This window comes from Macaca fascicularis, chromosome 2 (genome assembly GCF_037993035.2).
Source record: "Macaca fascicularis isolate 582-1 chromosome 2, T2T-MFA8v1.1".
NCBI classification, from domain to species: Eukaryota; Metazoa; Chordata; class Mammalia; order Primates; family Cercopithecidae; genus Macaca; species Macaca fascicularis.
The window spans coordinates 98,518,442-98,537,151 of record NC_088376.1 but is presented as its reverse complement, the minus strand read 5'-3'; the positions used below and the strand labels follow the sequence as shown (position 1 = coordinate 98,537,151).

At 38.7% G+C, this 18,710-nt stretch overlaps 1 protein-coding gene and 1 long non-coding RNA gene across 3 annotated transcripts in view; one reads left to right on the top strand and one right to left on the bottom strand.

The window, feature by feature from the left end:
* The window catches only part of LOC135969689 (uncharacterized), a 50,538-nt gene extending 48,913 nt beyond the window's left edge, over positions 1-1,625 (top strand). For both annotated transcript variants that reach the window (XR_010585068.2, XR_010585067.2), the window contains exon 3: positions 665-1,625. This is a non-coding gene — a long non-coding RNA (uncharacterized lncRNA). The remainder of the gene's footprint in view (positions 1-664) is intronic.
* Positions 1,551-18,695, bottom strand: DNAJB11 (DnaJ heat shock protein family (Hsp40) member B11). The gene is made up of 10 exons (XM_005546615.4): positions 18,420-18,695; positions 17,137-17,293; positions 11,427-11,524; positions 9,560-9,692; positions 5,841-5,983; positions 5,271-5,353; positions 4,572-4,629; positions 3,367-3,478; positions 2,752-2,911; positions 1,551-2,000 (listed from the first exon to the last, which is right to left on the bottom strand). The coding sequence occupies exons 1-10, from the start codon at positions 18,485-18,487 to the stop codon at positions 1,936-1,938; spliced, it is 1,077 nt and encodes a 358-aa protein (XP_005546672.1). The 5' UTR covers positions 18,488-18,695; the 3' UTR covers positions 1,551-1,935.
* Between the last annotated feature and the right edge of the window lie 15 nt (positions 18,696-18,710).

The following is an 18,710-nucleotide window of genomic DNA, read 5'->3' as shown; positions in this document are numbered from 1 at the left end:
CCATTTTGCAGAGAAAACTGAGGTTAACAGGTTTCCTCAGTGTCATAGCGGTTAAGTCTGATTCCAGGCCAAGCATCCTTTCAGTCTCATTATATAGCTCCCTGGAATGGCTTTTTTCCTTGCAGAACTGAAGACACTATTATCTGTTCTTCCACATTAATTACCTAGCATCCTTCCTCTACAGTGTTTATTTTCCCTTCTTAAGAAAATCTATGGAACTTTAATATAAATCTTTCCAGAATACAATGTGCCTCAGATAAAGCACTTCAAGCTACCTGAAGTTGAGTCCAATAATGAAAGAATATTCTTAACTCATTAAATCATGACAATCTAGACAATGGATAAGAAGTGACAAAGCCCCATTAAAATTCTTCTTTGTAGGAAACACATTATCCCTCTGGGGTCTTTCTCAACAAGACTAGTAGCTCTAGCTCTTAGTATCATGACTGACCCTTGCATATATCTTGGAAAAATGGGGATTAGTAAGTGCAAATAATGATCAAGACTTCGCCTGGGCTAAGATATATAAAGGAAATGATGATGACTCCTAAGAAATGCTCAACTAGAGGCAATTCAGTACATAATGAATCTTACAGGTACAAAAATCCACTAAATTTACGTACGTATTTATGTGGTTTCACTTGATGTTTTTTTGTTTTTTTAGGGACAGTCTTGCTCTGTCGCCCAGGCTGGAGTGCAGTGGCACGATCTTGGCTCACTGGAACCTCCACCTCCCAGGTTCAAGTAATTCTCCTGCATCAGCCTCCTGAGTAGCTGGGATTGCAGGCGCCCATCACCACGTCCAGCTAATTTTTGTATTTTTAGTAGAGACAGGGTTTCACCATGTTGGCCAGGCTGATCTCGAACTCCTGATCTTGTGATCCACCCGCCTCAGCCTCCCAAAGTGCTGGGATTATAGGTGTAAGCCACCGCGCCTGGTGATTTCTAAGATATGTATAGCCAAAAGCAGGGATGCTGCTGGAACTATGCTGATGTCTAGAAGGCAGCTCTGCACACAATGAATTGAAATACTCACTAGCAGAGACCAAAAGCCCAAAGTACATGAGAAGTAGAGTGTGATGTGACTATACATATGAAAATGAGGGAGATGCAAAAGTCAAATGTACTCATCGCATAGCATCTGAATTGGGTGCCATGAGAAGAGCAAACATAATTTGCAACTCTAAATTCCTTTTCTGGAACCAGTGGTAGTCATTGTTCCTAAACAAACCAAAGGCTTTCTAACCATGAGGTCAACTGAAATCATATACATGAAAGGTGCTTCCTAAACAGTAAAGTGTCCATATCAGATTATTATTCCCAAATTAAATGAGAGAAAATATACTTCCTCAGGGACAATTAGATCTTTGTGTAACCTTCATTCATGGACCCCAATCAACCAGTTTCTTCCAAGCTCCTTTCTAGCAGATGCCGTGTATGTAATTAGGCATGGGGACTGGATCTATATCACTCTTTTGCATGCTTGTGCATCCATCTTGCTTGATGGGAGGACAACCCAAATAGCTCACAGAAGAAACAGGAGTCATGAAAAAAATAACAACAAAATGTATTTAAAAACAGACTTCTCCAGTTGGCATTTTGAATGAAATTGCTAACAACTCCAACCCTCTATGTGTGTTTCTTTTGCTCCTGGAGTCCTCTTGCAGCTTTAATTCTTGAAACTCAGGCGGCAGCACCAGACATTAAATCCCCAAAGGGAGAGGTATTAGTAAACCTTTTGCTGGTCATTCTTTTCTGAATGCAAATGGACAAATTCTTAAGCCCTCTTATTCATTTCATGATGATCATTAGACAAAAAAAATTAAGCCAAACTTGCATATTGAAAATAAAAACAAAAACACACACAAAAAAACCCTGTAGATAATAAATATCGCCGATTCACTTATTTTAAACAAAGTCCAATTTTATTCACTGTTAATATCCTTGCAGTCCATTGTATACCTTCTGCACTGACCCTTGTTTCAGTAGCTGTTTGATACCTGAAGAATGAATGAACAAATGACTCCATTAACAAAAAAATGTTACTTTCCTAGTGTTTAAAGAGCATATTTCAAGAAAAGGCTCATAAAAGGCCTTATGACAAACATGGATGTGAATTAAATAACTACCAATCTCCAACATAATCGCATGTAGGTAATCCCACACATGCACATATGTTTCCAGGATGATCCCTTGTCTCTTTTAGGCCCACATACCACATACATGTCCCACAAAGCTCTGCAAAATGAGGAATGAGAAGAGGCAATCAAAAGGGAAAGAAAACTCTTCAGTTAAGTCTCCCATTCCTTCTTCTGTATCCTCTTTTCAGTTTTTTCCTCCTTCATTGCTCTCCTTTCTCTTACTATTTAGGACCCCGAGTGGGGCCCTCTTCTCAGCCAGTCATCCTAGACATGCAACCATAAGCTCCTAATCTTTCTATTGTCTACCTCATCTTCCCTTTTACAGAGTGGTCCAGCTCATTTGTTTTAAGGGATTCTGTTTCATTCCCACATACTCTATCACTCCCTAGGTTTCGAAGCACAGCTTACACAGACTTTTGTAACACAAAGATGTAGGATTTTTAACATATCGCCTTTACAAAGTAAGATGAGTTCATTCCTATGTTAGTGTTCTACTAGCATTAATGATTGATGTCTTGATGTCTCATGTCACTGGAGAGTTCTGCTTCTATTGCCACCCTTTTCTCATCACACACACACACACACACACACACACACTCATATGCCATACCTTCTCTTGCTTCCTCTGTTAACTGTTCTTTTGGAAAATCCACATCAAAAGTGATTATCAAAGAGCCCTTGATATTATTGTTGTCAAAGTTGGGGAGCCCTTCCCCTTTCTTCCATAGCTTCGCTCCTGGCCTGGTGATCTTATCCCGGGAAATATGTACCTAGGAAACAAAAGGGAACGCACTGCAGCAGGAGCGGTACATCTGAAGTACATCATACAGCTTCTAGTGAGCACTGGTACACAAAGCTAATGTCACAGCTCAGCAAAAAGAAAGAATGAAGGAGCAAAGGAAATATCATTAGGACAATGTCAGTCAAGAACAAAGGATTTTATTAAAGAAGAAAAATCAAACACCAAAACAAGTAAACAAAGAAAGGTTTTCATCAATAGAAACTATAAGGACAAGACTGTCAAAGGCTGTGCAATCCATTCTGAGTAGCTGAAAGGTCTGGCACTGTTATTGCAGGATGCTCAGCAGCAGAGTAAGTACAGACGAAGAATACGACTGAGAAAGGAGTCCCTCTGGTTCTCAATGACTGAAACAGCTGATACATCTCAAAACTACCCACATAAAGGCTTCAAAAGGACGGAGAACAAGTAAATTGGTTTGTTTACCTTGTGACCATCCAAGTGAGTAATATCCATCTCAAAGCCAACCAGCGACTCAACTAATGAGATTGTCACATTTGTGTACAAATCATCTCCTCTCCTTTCAAATATTGGGTGCCTAAAAACAGAATAGGTAAACATCATTAATTTCCACTTTAAGTTCAAAGAGTTGTTAGAAAAATCTTGGAAAAAGGTGAACACCACTCTTTCAAACCATAAACATTTCTTAGACATACGTTTGTGTGTAGTATTAATCGAGAATATAAAGTTGTTTAAGTCTTATTAAATGCTACTGTTAAGGAACACACAATCAGCAAAAGCCAGAGTATAAGTAAAACTATAATCATTAGATTATGGAAAAAAGAGAAAGAAAGTTTCTGGGGAGATCATCTTCAGAAATGGGTCTACAGAAGTTTCCTGAGCTGGGCTCACAAGACTAAGTTGGCTGTAGAAATGCAGATAAAATGGGTGGAAGGAAGGGGAAATAGAGTGAGAAGGAATTCTGGCAAAGACAAGGAAGGTGTCAGGTTTATTCAGGAAACAACACACATTCCAGTTTCTCTAAGAAGTGATGATAAAGACAAGGTAGGCAAAGAAGCTGGGGAAAACAACACTGAGATTAAAGAGTGCAGGAAGGAAAAGTCCCAGACAGTGGGCGGCCATTTCTCCCTATTCTGGTGGGAACTCTGTTTTGATGACTCCTTATAGATGCAGAGATATTACTGGTTTCCAAAGCGGTAACAAGAGAGAAATACTAATCAAGAAAGCCGGAGTCCCAGGCAAAATTGTCTAAGCAGCACTTCATGCTGAAGAGAAGCTCACAAAAGAAAAGCTCTCTCTTCACAGAAGCTGCATATTACGTAGAAAGTTATTTCTATGGCAAAGTCTCCTATTCTTGTATGGTGCCATAGTTCTTCAGCTAAAATCTCAGCTTTGACTCCCTATCTTGTTTGTTTCTCTTTTATAACTCCTTACTTATCAATTCTTTCCTTTCAACATCTTTTGCATTTGTAAAGTCCTAAGTAAATAAATAACTGGGGCTCAATCCTAGGGCCCAACCCCAAGCTTTCAGCCTTGTAGAGGAGTTACAAATCATCGTTTAGGGTAATAAGGGTAAGAAACAGAGAAAAAAGTCTCTAACTGCTCTGGTGGCCACCCACACCTCTATAATCTGACTCATCTGAGAAGACCTCTAAAATTAGATAACTTACTTGACAACTTTGATTCGGAACCGTAAATCTCCAGGCTCCCCATCCACATGAGGCTCACCTAGTCAGAGCAGATTACAGCATATTGTAAATCATACGAGTTGAATACCACACATCTATTTGGCAACTGATAATTCTTTTTAATCCACTACTTTGGGCATTGATCTGTCAAATCTGTGGCGGCCGTGTCTCTGCCTGGTTCTATCAAGTTTCAGATTATTAGAAATCATTACCTTTGCCTCAGATACAGCAGTACATAACTTGACCCATTTCCTAAACCAAGAATGATTCACTGGTCTATTGAACCTAAGTCTCAAAGCTTTTTTTTTTATTTTTAGAGTTTTAAACTTAAGTCTAAAGGTGAGGTCCTGAGAACATCTTATTAATGCCAACTAGAGTTACATATCTTCTTTCATTGCTGAGTTAAAATTCATTAAGGTCTGAACACCCTAAATTTTGAGGAAACTTAGGTTACCTCATAATAACTTTTGGCCATGACATTCAAAGGATAAACAGTAATGCTACTGCTTCAGGTAAACAAAAAGTTTTGTATATCCTAAAATTGGCTGAAGGGTATTGGAAATTATATATGCATTTACTATGTGAACATTAAGATGGAGCAAGGCAGGGATGAGAGGTATTCACAAACAAGCAGAGAGCAGAAAGTTATGACAATAAAAAAATCAAATATCAATATTTTACCTTCTCCAATAAAGGGGTACTCCATGCCGTCTCTCACCCCAGGCTCTATTTCTACTTCCAGCGTTCGTTCTTCATTCACTAGTCTGAGGTAAAGACAATTAAAAGAGGAGAAAAATAATGAAAATATAAACAAAACATCAGATATATATATAAAGTTTTATCTATTTTATCAGAGCTTTTTCTTGGAAGACTATAGTGTGCCTCTACTTGACAAAACTATCTGATAAATCTTTTACACCTTCTATATGCTAAAATCCAGGGTGAAGCTACTATACATTATATAAACATATAAGGCTGCTCTAATAGTACAAGAAGGAAGAAAATGAAGCATTAATACTTGTTGAAAATATATCAGAAATAAAGGGCACTGCTTGTTAGTTCAGAAACATAAAAGGAGATATTTATAAGAAATACTTCAGAAAAAAATGTACATTTTTTTGCTCTATCCTTTTGCAGAACATGGCAGTGGGGAGGGGACAGAAAAGGATCTAGTATGGACCATTAGCGTTTGACTAGATAAACGAAATTAACAAGTGTTTCTTGGTAGAACAAAGAAGGTGCTTCACTTACTTGACATTAGGGCATTCATCGCAGACCACCTCCTGGGTCATTTGGAAGCGCCCAGGGCCCAGCTGGGTGGTCCGCATCTCTTGCCGGCAATTGCACTTCCGTTTGCCAGGAGCCTGCCTTGCCACAGGTTTGTTTCTAACTACCTAGAAAGTGCATAAACAACATCAGCTTCTCTCTTGTGTAAAATAGGCTTTTGTTTCCTCAACTGATCAAGGCTCTGCACATATGCCTGGACTGAAACTTCCCCTTCTCTGGCAATCTATCCCTCAGAGATCTAAAGTTGACAAAACTCTTTGAAGAGTACAAATCAGGCCCCAAACAGGAATGAAGCAAACACATACTTAAATGACTCAAATTCTAAAGCTGGAGAAGTAGAGACAGGAGTAAGAAAACAAGAGAACCGAAAAATAAAGTGTATGATATCAGCATTTCTAAGCCACAATTAAATGCTACTGAGTTAAAGTAGTTCATGTAATGATTATCTTTTAAGAAATCCAAGCTGTGTAAAGCATAACCCATGAGGAACAATCACCGCCTTCAAAACCTGGTATGTGGCTACCATCCAATCCTCTGATTAACCTAATGAAAATGTCTCCTTATTTCAGGAAACTCAATCTAGGACTATTTCTGGAGCTATCTCCATTCAGATACTTTAACACATAGGAAGAGAAACAATGACCATCTCTTTGTACTTGACTGCAATCAAACATTCTGATCCCTCTAAGAATGTAAAATTGATATATATGCAGAAATGTATTCCTAGTTTTGCCTGTTTAATTAGTCAAACATCTAATCACAAGGTATGTGCTCATGCAGCAGAATGATGAATGCTTGGAGAAAAATCCCTTAAAGCCTACCAACACATGAAAGGCCCAGGTCAACAGAGTAAATATAGCAACGATAACAGTAATCAGAGCAAACACTTTATAGCACTTACTACATGCCAAGCAATGTGCCAAACACTTTTACATATTCATTTAATCCTCACAACTGTATGAGATGGGTACTGCTATTATCCCCATTTTACAGATGAGGTAACAGAAGTATAGAAAGGTTAAGTAACATGACCAAGGCCACATGACTAATACACGGCAGAGCCAGGATTCTAAACTAGGCAGTCTAGCTGCAAAGTCCATGCTTCTTAACTATTGTGCTATCCTATTTCTCAAGGTATTTTTTTTTCTTTAAAAAATAATTTATATACAGAAGGAGCAGGATTGAAAAAAAGGAAAAGAATTTAACATGGGGTTATTGAAACAGCAAAGCCACTTACAGCCTTTAGAATAGTCGGATTAAAAAAGAGTTTGTTCGGGAACACACTAACAGCAAAAAGTGATGTCTACTGTGTATTAGTGACAACTGCAGAACAGGCTTAGAAGGGAACATGGGCGCTAATTAGGCTCACCTCTTTCCTCCCATCTAAACAATCTCACTGGTTTATGAATATTTTTAATGCCCTTTTCTCCTGCAGCCTGAACAGTATTACAAGTCAGTTGCATCTTCTGTGATTTTCTACGTCTCTTCTTTCAATTATTCAGAGAAGCAGCTACAACTAAGAAGAATACACTTCTTGTCAAAATGGCACATATGCACAGGCTACCGGCTGTCTCCTCCAGTAGCTTGGAAAAACTACAAGAAAACATGGATTCCAGGAAACAGTAACTACAACACAGAATATATGAGAAAATCCCACAGATAGAGGGCTGTTTTGAACTGTTTCCCCTGACTGCAGAGAACAAAAAGACTCCAGACAGCAAACAAAACAAAAAACACCCCAAGAAACCAAACAAAACACAGTTAAAACCAGTGGGCCAGGGCTCAGCCCACGATGCTCTACAGGGAAAGGTAGTTGCTGGTACCCATAAGGGAATATCAGCTCAAAGGCCAAGACAGCTAGATACCTGAGAAGGTCAATCATCTGCCCCACAAAAGACAACAAACTGAGTAACACATATATTTTAAGCAATTGTACTTTGCCTAAAAAAAGATTAGACAGACCAAGAACTTAAAACAAGCATGATAATACTTAAGGAGGTAAGGCATTAGTAAAATGATATAGAGTAAGAAATAATGCAAGAATCAAGTAGAAATATTATGCATAAAAATATGAGTTGAAATTAAAACACAGCAGATGGGTTGTTACTAGAATGGATATAGCTGAAGACTGAAGTAGTAAGCTAGGAGATCAAAATGAGGTACCTCCCAGAAGGAAGCAGTGAAGGATAAAGAAACATAATTTATTTTTCATATTTAAAAGAAAATTAAGAGCAGACAGAAGTAGAAGTGATAAAAGAATTGTAAAAAATTATGAGACATATTTTCCAGAATTTAAAAAAGATGAATAACCTCATATTAAAAGATCCCAGAGTTTTAGCAGAAAATATAGGTGAACAGCTTTCTTATTTTAAAATTTTTTTTCAGATATAAGTTTCAGTTATGTTGTCCAGGCTAGAGTACAGTGGCTATTCACAGATGCAATCATAGGACATGACAGCCTCAAATTCCTGGCCTCAAGCGATCCTCCCACCTCAGCCTCCTTAGTAGCTGAGATTACAAGTGTGCTCCACTGCACACAGCTGCTTTCTTATTTTAGAAAAAAGAATTTCTTTAACAAGACACAAAAACTAACCATTAAAGACTGACAGATTTGATCACATTAAAATTAATTAGTTCTGTTTGCTGAAAATTGAAATAAATCTTAAACATAATGAAAAGACAAGTTACAAACACATAGGCTATATTTGCATTACATACAGCCAACAAAGAATTAGCAGCAAGAGTGAAGTACTCTTAGAAATCAGTAAGAAAGAGGCAAAAGAATGAACAGGCATTTCACAAGAGAGGAAACAAATATGGCCAATAAACACAGGAAGAGATGCTGATCCTAACTGGTAACTTAAAAAAATGTAAAACAAGACCATAATGAGATAATATTTTATACCCATTTGATGGGCAAAAATTAAGAAGTCTAATAATTCCAAGTATTAGTGAGGCAGTGAATCTATAGGATCTCATAAATTGCACGTAGAAGCGTCAGGACAATCAATTTCAAAAACAGTACAGTATTAGCTTGTAAAAATGAACATTGGTTCATATTACCCAGCAATTCTACTCTCAAGCATATCCACCTAAGAGATATTCTTGTTTATCTGAACCTGGATATATGGATTAAAAAGTTCATAAAAGTACTGTTTGGAATTAAATAAAACTGGAAGAAACAAAAATGCCTATTAATAAATTATGGTCACAATATAGCAATAAGCAACACGGGTGAATCCTAGTAACATAATAGTGAGTGAAAATAACCAGTCTCAGGAAATAATGAATAAAATACCATTTCTAAAAAATCAAAAACAATATAATAAACAATACATTATTCAGGTATTCATATATACATGATAAAATAAGAATGGCAAAAGAAAAATAAAGACATAATTCAATACAGTAGTTACCTCTGAAGGGAGGCAGGGTAATGGAACAGAGAAGTAGCATGTAGGCAGATTAAGTCATGGTAATGTTTTACTTAGTTCTTAGGCTGGGTGATAAAACAATGACATCACTGTATCATGAACCAAGGATTATAATTAATTCAATTTTGTGCATTTGATCACTCCCTCTTACCCTCAAAAAGACAGAGAATGTACATATAAGCCTCTTATTCTTAGTCAAAAGTACAAGTTCTGGGAGTCAATATGAACAGCTATATTGTTTGAACTTACTTCCACAAAATTTCCTGCATATACTTCTTCCAAAGTGACTTCTAGATCTACAATAATATCACTTCCTCTTGGAATATTTCTGTCTTGCTGACGAGGGGTTCCTCCAAACATGAAACCAAAATCCCCAAAGAAGCTAAAGGTAAGTGCAAAATCATCAGGAAAAAAAAAATCAAGACTCCATGTTTCACAATTAACTCATTTTCTTTACATTGATAAACTATTGTTTCTACCAATGCATTGTGCAAAACTACAAGGTATTTTTTAATACAATGGAGTCATACATCATACATCATTTTAAATTTATATACTATCAACCATATTGTAACTGTATGGTCCCTTACTACAAAAAAATTCACTTTTTAATACAATATAGCCCATACATATAGTACAGTACATACACACACAGTATGCCAATGAATTCAATGCTGGACCCAACCAATGAAATAATAATCTTTCAATATTGGGAAAAATCTGAAGATGGTGGACTTATTGAGAAACAGTACAGTATACACAAACTTGTGTAATGCTAAACTTAATGGTTAGTTTAAGAAATTTTTATCAGTAATTTTAATATATGTAGTGTTCCCTTTACATGCTTTTTAGAAGTGAACTTGTTGAAAGAAGCTACTGTTCTGCACAAAAATCTTGAGTATGTAATTAAATAAGCTAAAAAAGCACCAGCCTTAGTAAAATCCTAGTGCTTAAGGAGAAGGAAGTTCTAGCCTCTATAAGACCCAAACTAATTTTTGTAAGTCACAAAAGAGTAACTTGAGATCAACAAAGAAGGTGACCTTCAATCCTACAGGTGGTTTAATCTAATGTTAATTTTTGGTGTTATTAAGAAGCCTCAGATATTAGCACAGCGATGATGATAACTATATAACTCCCTCTCCCACCAACCAACTCAGGTGAATGAATTCCCTGAATCTTAAATAAAGGCAAGGAGAGAGAACAGCGTGGGGGCTGGGGAAGCTTTTTCTCTTTCTGGTATCTCCTAGGGATCACTTCAGACAGCCCAGTTGATCCTGGGGGGAGAAAAGATGTCCTAATCATGTTACTCACACATCTTTACAGGCCCTAAACATATACTCCCCCACCCCAGGCCCTCCAGCCAAGCACTAAATGGTGGTAACTACTGTATGCAACAGCGATTCTTACTTCTTTTGGGGAAGGGTTCACAGAACCCTTTGAGAATCTGAAGAAAACAATGAACTCTCCCCATAAAAATGCAGATTCAAACATCTTTTTGTTTATAATTTCAGACCTGAAACCCCAGATTAAGGTCTCTTAGTATATGTAATAATCAGGGAATGTGGAAATTCAAATGCTCAATAAAGAGAGGTTCAAAGAGTGAGGAGGAAAGGTGTTTATTATTCCAACCACCCAGCACTCCCAGAAAGCAAGAGATAAAGGTCCTCTACCATAATTCCTTCCCCTAATGCTGGTTATTATAATCACCCTCACTTGTTGATAGGATGAGAGAGAGAGGCAGTTCTGGGTATGGGAGTAGGAATTTTTCTATCTCTGCTAACAATAATTTTGCTCATTAAGTGGTTTGCAGATTCCAAGATAGCAAGTAGGCAAGGATGAACTGGTTTCCAACACAGGTCCCCACCGCGAATTCTCAGCATTGATTTAACTGATATGGTTGGCTAGATGGAATGTCTTTTCAATGCCATCCATCTTTCCTGAAGGTTTGCGAAAATAGAAGACTATCTTCCCACAGGGAGGACAATAATTGATCTTTGGATCAGCTAACTTGTACTGTTCATCGAAAGCTTCTGAACTAGGGAATGAGAGGAATTCTTTAATCGCTAAGTGACCCTCTCTCAGACACTAACACATTGCAGATGGGTGAATTACTCACTGTGAAAAAATGTCTCCATGGGAGCTCTGATGGCCATCCTTTAATCCTTCTTCACCATAAGTATCGTACTGTTTCCGTTTCTCACTATCTGACAGAACCTGGGGATAAAAACCAGTGGAGAAAAAGATCACAAGCTGGTAATATCCAGTTAAGGCACAGTCATATTTATGTTTGTTTTTACTTTGACAATGGGTCTAAAATTCTAACAGAATGTAGTTTCCATTATGTACTGTATTAAGGCATATTTACAAAGTTATTTTCTCTAAGACTAAATTCTTTGATGCATTGTTCATTCCACATTGCTCAATTCATGTTTTTAAGTTAAAGTTGTCAAAACTCGCCTAGTCACTAAAAAATAATACCTGAGATTAGTAATGCAGCTGTGAAGGTCAGAGTGGTAACAGGAAAGAGGTAAGATGGATTCCTCAGGTTTACTTCCCATGCAGTTTGACTCTGGTGCTTATGCTGTTAACTACTATACTGCCTTCAAAACAACTTGGCCCCGCAGGTCTACAACACCCCCTACCCAACACACACACACACACACCCCCACACCCACACCCACACACAGAATTTCTGTCCCATAGGATCCCTGAGGTGTTGAAAGAAAGGACTCCAACAGCTCTTGGGTTCACCTGGGTATAACTCACTGTTTCAGTTCCAGTGCTTCAAAACAACTTGGCCCCACAGGTCTACAACACTCCCTACCCAACACACGCACACGCGCACACACACACACACACACACACACACACACACACACAGATGCACGTATTAGGAGATTGTCAAGTCAAGGAAATCAAATGACAGGCCCTCCAGAGAGGTCTATACTGATATCTTTTCCTCCTCCTTTTTTCATTTTTTGGCGTATGTAGAAATCCATTTGTGGAAGAATGCTGCCCGCCTTTTATACATATATATGTATAAAATAAGAATGGCAAAAGAACAATAAAGACATAATTCAATACAGTAGTTACCTGTGAAGGGAGGCAGGGTAATGGAACAGGGAAGTGGCATGTACGCAGATTAAGTCATGGTAATGTTTTACTTAGTTCTTAAGCTGGGTGATAAAACAATGACATCAGTGTATCATGAACCAAGGATTATAATTAATTCAATTTTGTGCATTTGATCACTCCCTCTTACCCTCAAAAAGACAGAGAAGGTACATATAAACCTCTTATTCTTAGTCAAAAGTACAAGTTCTGGGAGTATATGTAGATACGTAGAATGAAGCAAACACATACTTAAATGACTCAAATTCTAAAGCTGGAGAAGTAGAGACAGGAGTAAGAAAACAAGAGAACCGAAAAATAAAGTGTATGATATCAGCATTTCTAAGCCACAATTAAATGCTACTGAGTTAAAGTAGTTCATATAATGATTATCTTTTAAGAAATCCGAGCTGTATAAAGCATAACCCCTGAGGAACAATCACCGCCTTCAAAACCTGGTATGTGGCTACCATCCAATCCTCTGATTAACCTAATGAAAATGTCTCCTTATTTCAGAAAACTCAATCCAGGATTATTTCTGGAGCTATCTGCTCTTAATTTTCTTTTAAATATAAAAAATAAATTATGTTTCTTTATCCTTCACTGCTTCCTTCTGGGAGGTACCTCATTTTGATCTCCTAGCTTACTACTTCAGTCTTCAGCTATATCCATTCTAGTAACAACCCATCTGCTGTGTTTTAATTTCAACTCATATTTTTATGCATAATATTTCTACTTGATTCTTGCATTATTTCTTACTCTATATCATTTTACTAATGCCTTACCTCCTTAAGTATTATCATGCTTGTTTTAAGTTCTTGGTCTGTCTAATCTTTTTTTAGGCAAAGTACAATTGCTTAAAATATATGTGTTATTCAGTTTGTTGTCTTTTGTGGGGCAGATGATTGACCTTCTCAGGTATCTAGTTGTCTTGGCCTTTGAGCTGATATTCCCTTATGGGTACCAGCAACTACCTTTCCCTGTAGAGCATCGTGGGCTGAGCCCTGGCCCACTGGTTTTAACTGTGTTTTGTTTGGTTTCTTGGGGTGTTTTTTGTTTTGTTTGCTGTCTGGAGTCTTTTTGTTCTCTGCAGTCAGGGGAAACAGTTCAAAACAGCCCTCTATCTGTGGGATTTTCTCTGGGAGTATATGAAGTATATGTATATGTGTATATCTATATATACACACACACACACATATATATACATGTTTAAGTTTGTAATGTCCTGAGTTTGAAATGCAGAGAAAGTAATAAGTGAAAATACTCTATGAAGGTTATTTAAGGTCAATTTCATTGCTTGAAATAATTCTTGAAGTTTTAAGTTTCAGTGAATTACATACACAATCATGACTATATGCTTCCTCTCTGTATAATATTAAAGAATGTAACAACAAAATAAGCTTCCATCCTTTTTGAAATTTGTCTTCAACATGCAAAAATTCTCTTTTATTTAGAGCAATCTGATATATATGCACATATATACTTGTGAAAATTAAATGGCTTTAAAATCTTCCTTTGATATTTATAAACTCCTACTTAGACAAGAGGCTGAAGGAGAGAGTTATTTCAAAACCATACTCACGGTGGCCCAGAAAAAGAGAGGTTCAAAGTAGATGGGGCTTGTTGACTTAAAAGAAAGGCATATTCACACAGTTTTGGCTTAGGGCCCAAATGAAGTGTTAGGAGTCATGGCAAGAAATGTATTAACATTTAAGATATCCTTGAAAGGATAAATAGAAATTGAATATACAAGAGAGTGAACATTCTTAAAAGCGAAGGCCAATGGGTTATTCCAGAAGTGACCACAGTACTTGATTAAAGCCACTATGATAGAAAAAGGGAGAGGAAAGAATGTTTTCACAAATATCTTTAGAAAATAGGTATTTTGGGGAAGCAGAAATGGGCACAGCTAACTTAAAAAAAAAAACAAACCCTTATTATTATCTGGATCTCCAATATTTTCACTTTTAGTCTACTTCTCTGATCTGATCTTGGAAAAGAAATGAACCCTGCATTTGAGACTATAAAAGACACCATTTCAAAACCCCCAAAGACTAGTTTTAAGTCAGTTTCTTTTTAGACATCAGAGGCTTCTGTAATAACCCCCTAAAAACTACTCATGAAGTCATTTATTATCATTCACTTCCTCCTCACTTTTCTTCCACCAAGGAATGCAATTTTATTCCATGGTCTTGGAAACTATTTTAAAAGAAAAAAGGTTTTTAGTTGATTGGCCAACCAATACACAGATTCTCAAGTAATTAAAATGCCAGCAGTAATCTTAGCTCTGTAGAGAAAACAAATTTGTATTCACAAAAGATTCTTCCTAACTGTACTCGGATTCTAATTTGTGAACACTAATTTACCTAAGACTAAAGGCAATCAAGCTTGAATGATAAAAAGAAAAAAGAAATTTAAATTAGTGGCTAAAAGGGTTGTTATAGTTAAATAAGCCATAATTTCATGATTGGCCTTTGTATAGTCTGCCTAGGTCATGGATAAAGAACATGAAGATTCTTTAGAGAGCATGGTAAATTCAGCTTCCCTAGAAAATGTTTTTGAGTATTGGGTTCCTAGCAAACAAGGGGAATATTCATGGAAAATACAGTACAAAATATGGAATCCATATTATCAACAAGAAACAAAATATTACATATAATTTAGGACAGGCCATCAGACTTCTGAAGTTTATTTATGTGCCTCCGGTTAAGAATTTCTGTCCCTTGGCCAGGCACGGTGGTTCATGCCTATAATACCAGCACTCTGGGAGGCTGAGGCAGTCGGATCAGGAGGTCAGGAGATCGAGACCATCCTGGCTAACACGGTGAAACCCTGTCTCTACTAAAAATACAAAAAATTAGCCGGGTGTGGTGGTGCATGCCTGTAGTCCCAGCTACTCGGGAGGCTGAGGCAGGAGAATGGCGTAAATCCCAGGAGGCAGAGCTTGCAGTGAACGGAGATTGTGCCACTGCAGTCCAGCCTGGCAGACAGAGCGAGACTATGTCTTAAAAAAAAAAAAAAAAAAAAAAGAGAGAATTTCTGTCCCATAGAATCCCTGAAGGTATTGAAAGAAAAAGGACCCCAACAACTCTTGGGTTCACCTGGGTATAACTCACTGTTTCAGTTCCATTGTTTCTTTTTTTTTTTTTTTTTTTTTTGAGACAGAGTCTCGCTCTGTCGCCCAGGCTGGAGTGCAGTGGCCAGATCTCAGCTCACTGCAAGCTCCGCCTCCCGGGTTTACGCCATTCTCCTGCCTCAGCCTCCCGAGTAGCTGGGACTGCAGGCGCCTGCCACCTCGCCTGGCTAGTTTTTTGTATTTTTTAGTAGAGACGGGGTTTCACGGGGTTAGCCAGGATGGTCTCGATCTCCTGACCTCATGATCCGCCCGTCTCGGCCTCCCAAAGTGCTGGGATTACAGGCTTGAGCCACCGCGCCCGGCCTCCATTGTTTCTTTAATCTAAGAGATCTTGGGATTCCTTCCTTTCAAGGTTTATGTCTTCCTAAAATACTTTTCAATTTGTTTTTAGCCTTCTCAATATATAAGAATTTAAACTTAAATTCGGGAGTTTTAGCTCTATGACTTTTAGTTCAACTAATTTTTTTCTGTGTCCATTTAGAAAATGAGAATAAAAATATGCCTAGCTCTAATGTATTTCCTGGTGTCCTAGTGAAGGTTAAATGAGATGATACAAATGGAGAGTGTTTTGGTCCCCAGATTAGAGGTTGGAAAATCAAATTAAAACTGTGCTTTGTTTGATCTACGTAAAAAAGAAATTTAACTGAATTAGTTACCAACATTTTTACAAGCAGAACTTATATAAAAGTCTAGATTTTCAACTTTTCTGGAAAAATTAAATCATCTAGGAACATACTGTTTGCATTACTATGACAAAAACTGGCTAGGGTTGAGGTAACAGCTGCTCCCTTGAAATGGGGCCAGAAGGCTTCAATTTGTCAAAGCCCTCAACAATCCTTATTGCTTCCCAACATGGAGGCAGAATATCTGCTGTCATGTTTTAATTTATACCTGCCCTGCATGTTATTTGTCTAGTTCATATGAACATGTAGGTTTGCAACTCTCATGAAGGCTTTCTTTTTATTTTTGGTCTAGCTCCCAAACTGACTGACTGACAGACCAATCAGTTGATCTACTTATTAATCTACCAATCTTTCATTTATTCTTTTGCAGCATTATTCTCCTTCTTAAAATAAATATTAATATCAAAAGGCAGAAAATGGTATCTACTAACATGAATGTAATATCTAGTACAATACAGTATCAAGTACTACTTTTACTTTCATCTACCATCTACTTTTAAATAAAAGTGACCTGGGCTGGGCGTGGTAGCTCACACCTGTAATCCCAACACTTTGAGAGGCCGAGGCGGGCGGGTCACTTGAGGTCAGGAGTTCGAGACCAGCCTGGCCAACATGGTGAAACCCTGTCTCTACTAAAAATACAAAAATTAACCAGGCGTGGTGACATGCACTTGTAATCCCAGCTACTCGGGAGGCTGAGGTGGGAGAAGTGCTTGAACCGGGGAGGCGGAGGTTGCAGTGAGCAGAGATTGCACCACTGCACTCCAGCCTAGGCAATAAAGTGAGACTCAGTCTCTAAATAAATATATGTGAGCTGAAAAGAGTATTTCTCTGTATTGTATATTTTTTCTAGAGCTACAGATTTTATTTGTTCTTTATCACTTTTCCTGACTCACCTCATAAGCAGCACCCAGATCCTGGAATTTCTCCTGGGCTTGTGGATCATCAGGGTTCCGGTCGGGATGAAGCTGCAGGGCTAGTTTCCTATAGGCCTTTTTAATATCCTTTATAGAGGCACTTCGAGGCACCCCCAAGATCTTATAGAAGTCTCGTCTGGGAAGTAGAGGGAGAGAATACTTCATCAGAGTTACATGTTACATTTTTAAAAGTAAAAGATTTATTTTTCCTCTACATTTAGGTTTGTGTCTGAGCAAAGAGGTACGAAAGTGAACGTTTATGTGACACATATACACACAAAGAATGACTAAAAAGAGAACACCAGAATTTGTAATGAATCTTATATATTGAAGTAATCACAGTAAGAAGCTACATACTTCTTTTTAGATTATTCAAAACATCTGTGGCATCTTCTTTCAGAACCACCTTCAGTCAAGAAAACCACTTCCTTATTTTATGGTCTCATGTTATCTTTAGGCAATAACCATATAATCAAATTAACTCTTCCCCCCTTTCTCTACATTTGCTCCAAATGATTTTGACTTTTCTAAAAGTCAAATAACACTCTCAAGGGATGATTTTCCTTATTTAAAAAGATTATGCCACATAAATGTCCTAACAGTAGCATTGCCAGAATGTTAAAGACGAAGCAACTTAAGACAATAAATAGCTCAAGAAGCTGGGAAGCACAAGGGCTCTCCAAAGGGTCTTCTTGTTCCCCTCCCCATCCAATTTCCTTCAGTCCCAACTCGGCCTGGCATCATCCACCCACTTTAATGTCAGCCCCCCAATGGCTCTTCGCAGGCTTGGCATAGAGCATCGTCCGCTTCTCCAGCTCAGCGGGGCACAGCAACCCACCTCTTTGATCAAACAAACGTCCATCCCCCCAACCTCAGCCTAGCACTGTCACTACCTTTCCTTACAGTCAGGCATCCCTCTTTCTTCCCCCAGCTCTACGTGACAGTGCTCCAGCTCACAACCACCTTCTTTCCCTCATCCCCCAAATGCCGTTGGCAATGCATCCAACTCCCACTCCTCCGGGCAAATCTAGCTCTACCAAAGACCTTCTCTGGACCTAACGCCTTCTCACTGGTGTCACCTACGGTTCGCTTCTCACCCCACTAGTCTGGCCCATACTACCCCTTCCTCCGCCACCCCGCCAACCCACAGCGATGCCCCTCTCCACTCCCTCAGTCTGGCAATACCACTTCCCCCACCCCCTCCCACCCCCTAGCAAAGGCTGACCCCCGGGCCCCGCTGTCTGCGAGTGTCTATTCCTCACCCGGCAATCACGGCCCCGATGAGGTACAGTAGCAACAGGCAAAAGGTGCTCAGGTTCTGCGGAGCCATGGTTCCTCTGTCCCGGGTCTTGTCCCACACACTCCTCACAGCCTCCTCCGCCGCCGCGTCGGCTCGCCAGCCCACCCAGCCCTGTGAGGCGCCTCACACTGGGGGGCGGGGGGGTCCCCTCCTTGGTCCGCAGAGACAGCTAGCTAGCCCCCTCCTCTTCCAGTCCACTTCCCGGGAGTCCCAAGTCCCGGTGAGAGAAGACCCCGGTAAGCGAGAGCCAATC

Bases quoted from the DNA above. Each gene is read 5' to 3' on its own strand.
- DNAJB11 (XM_005546615.4), bottom strand. From the start codon at position 18,487: ATGGCTCCGCAGAACCTGAGCACCTTTTGCCTGTTGCTACTGTACCTC. The intron at 17,294-18,419 runs GTGAGGAATAGA...TCTACTTCCCAG, and splicing joins ATCGGGGCCGTGATTGCCGG to ACGAGACTTCTATAAGATCT. The intron at 2,001-2,751 runs GTATGGCATATG...TTCATTCTTCAG, and splicing joins AACAGAGGAAGCAAGAGAAG to GTATCAAACAGCTACTGAAA.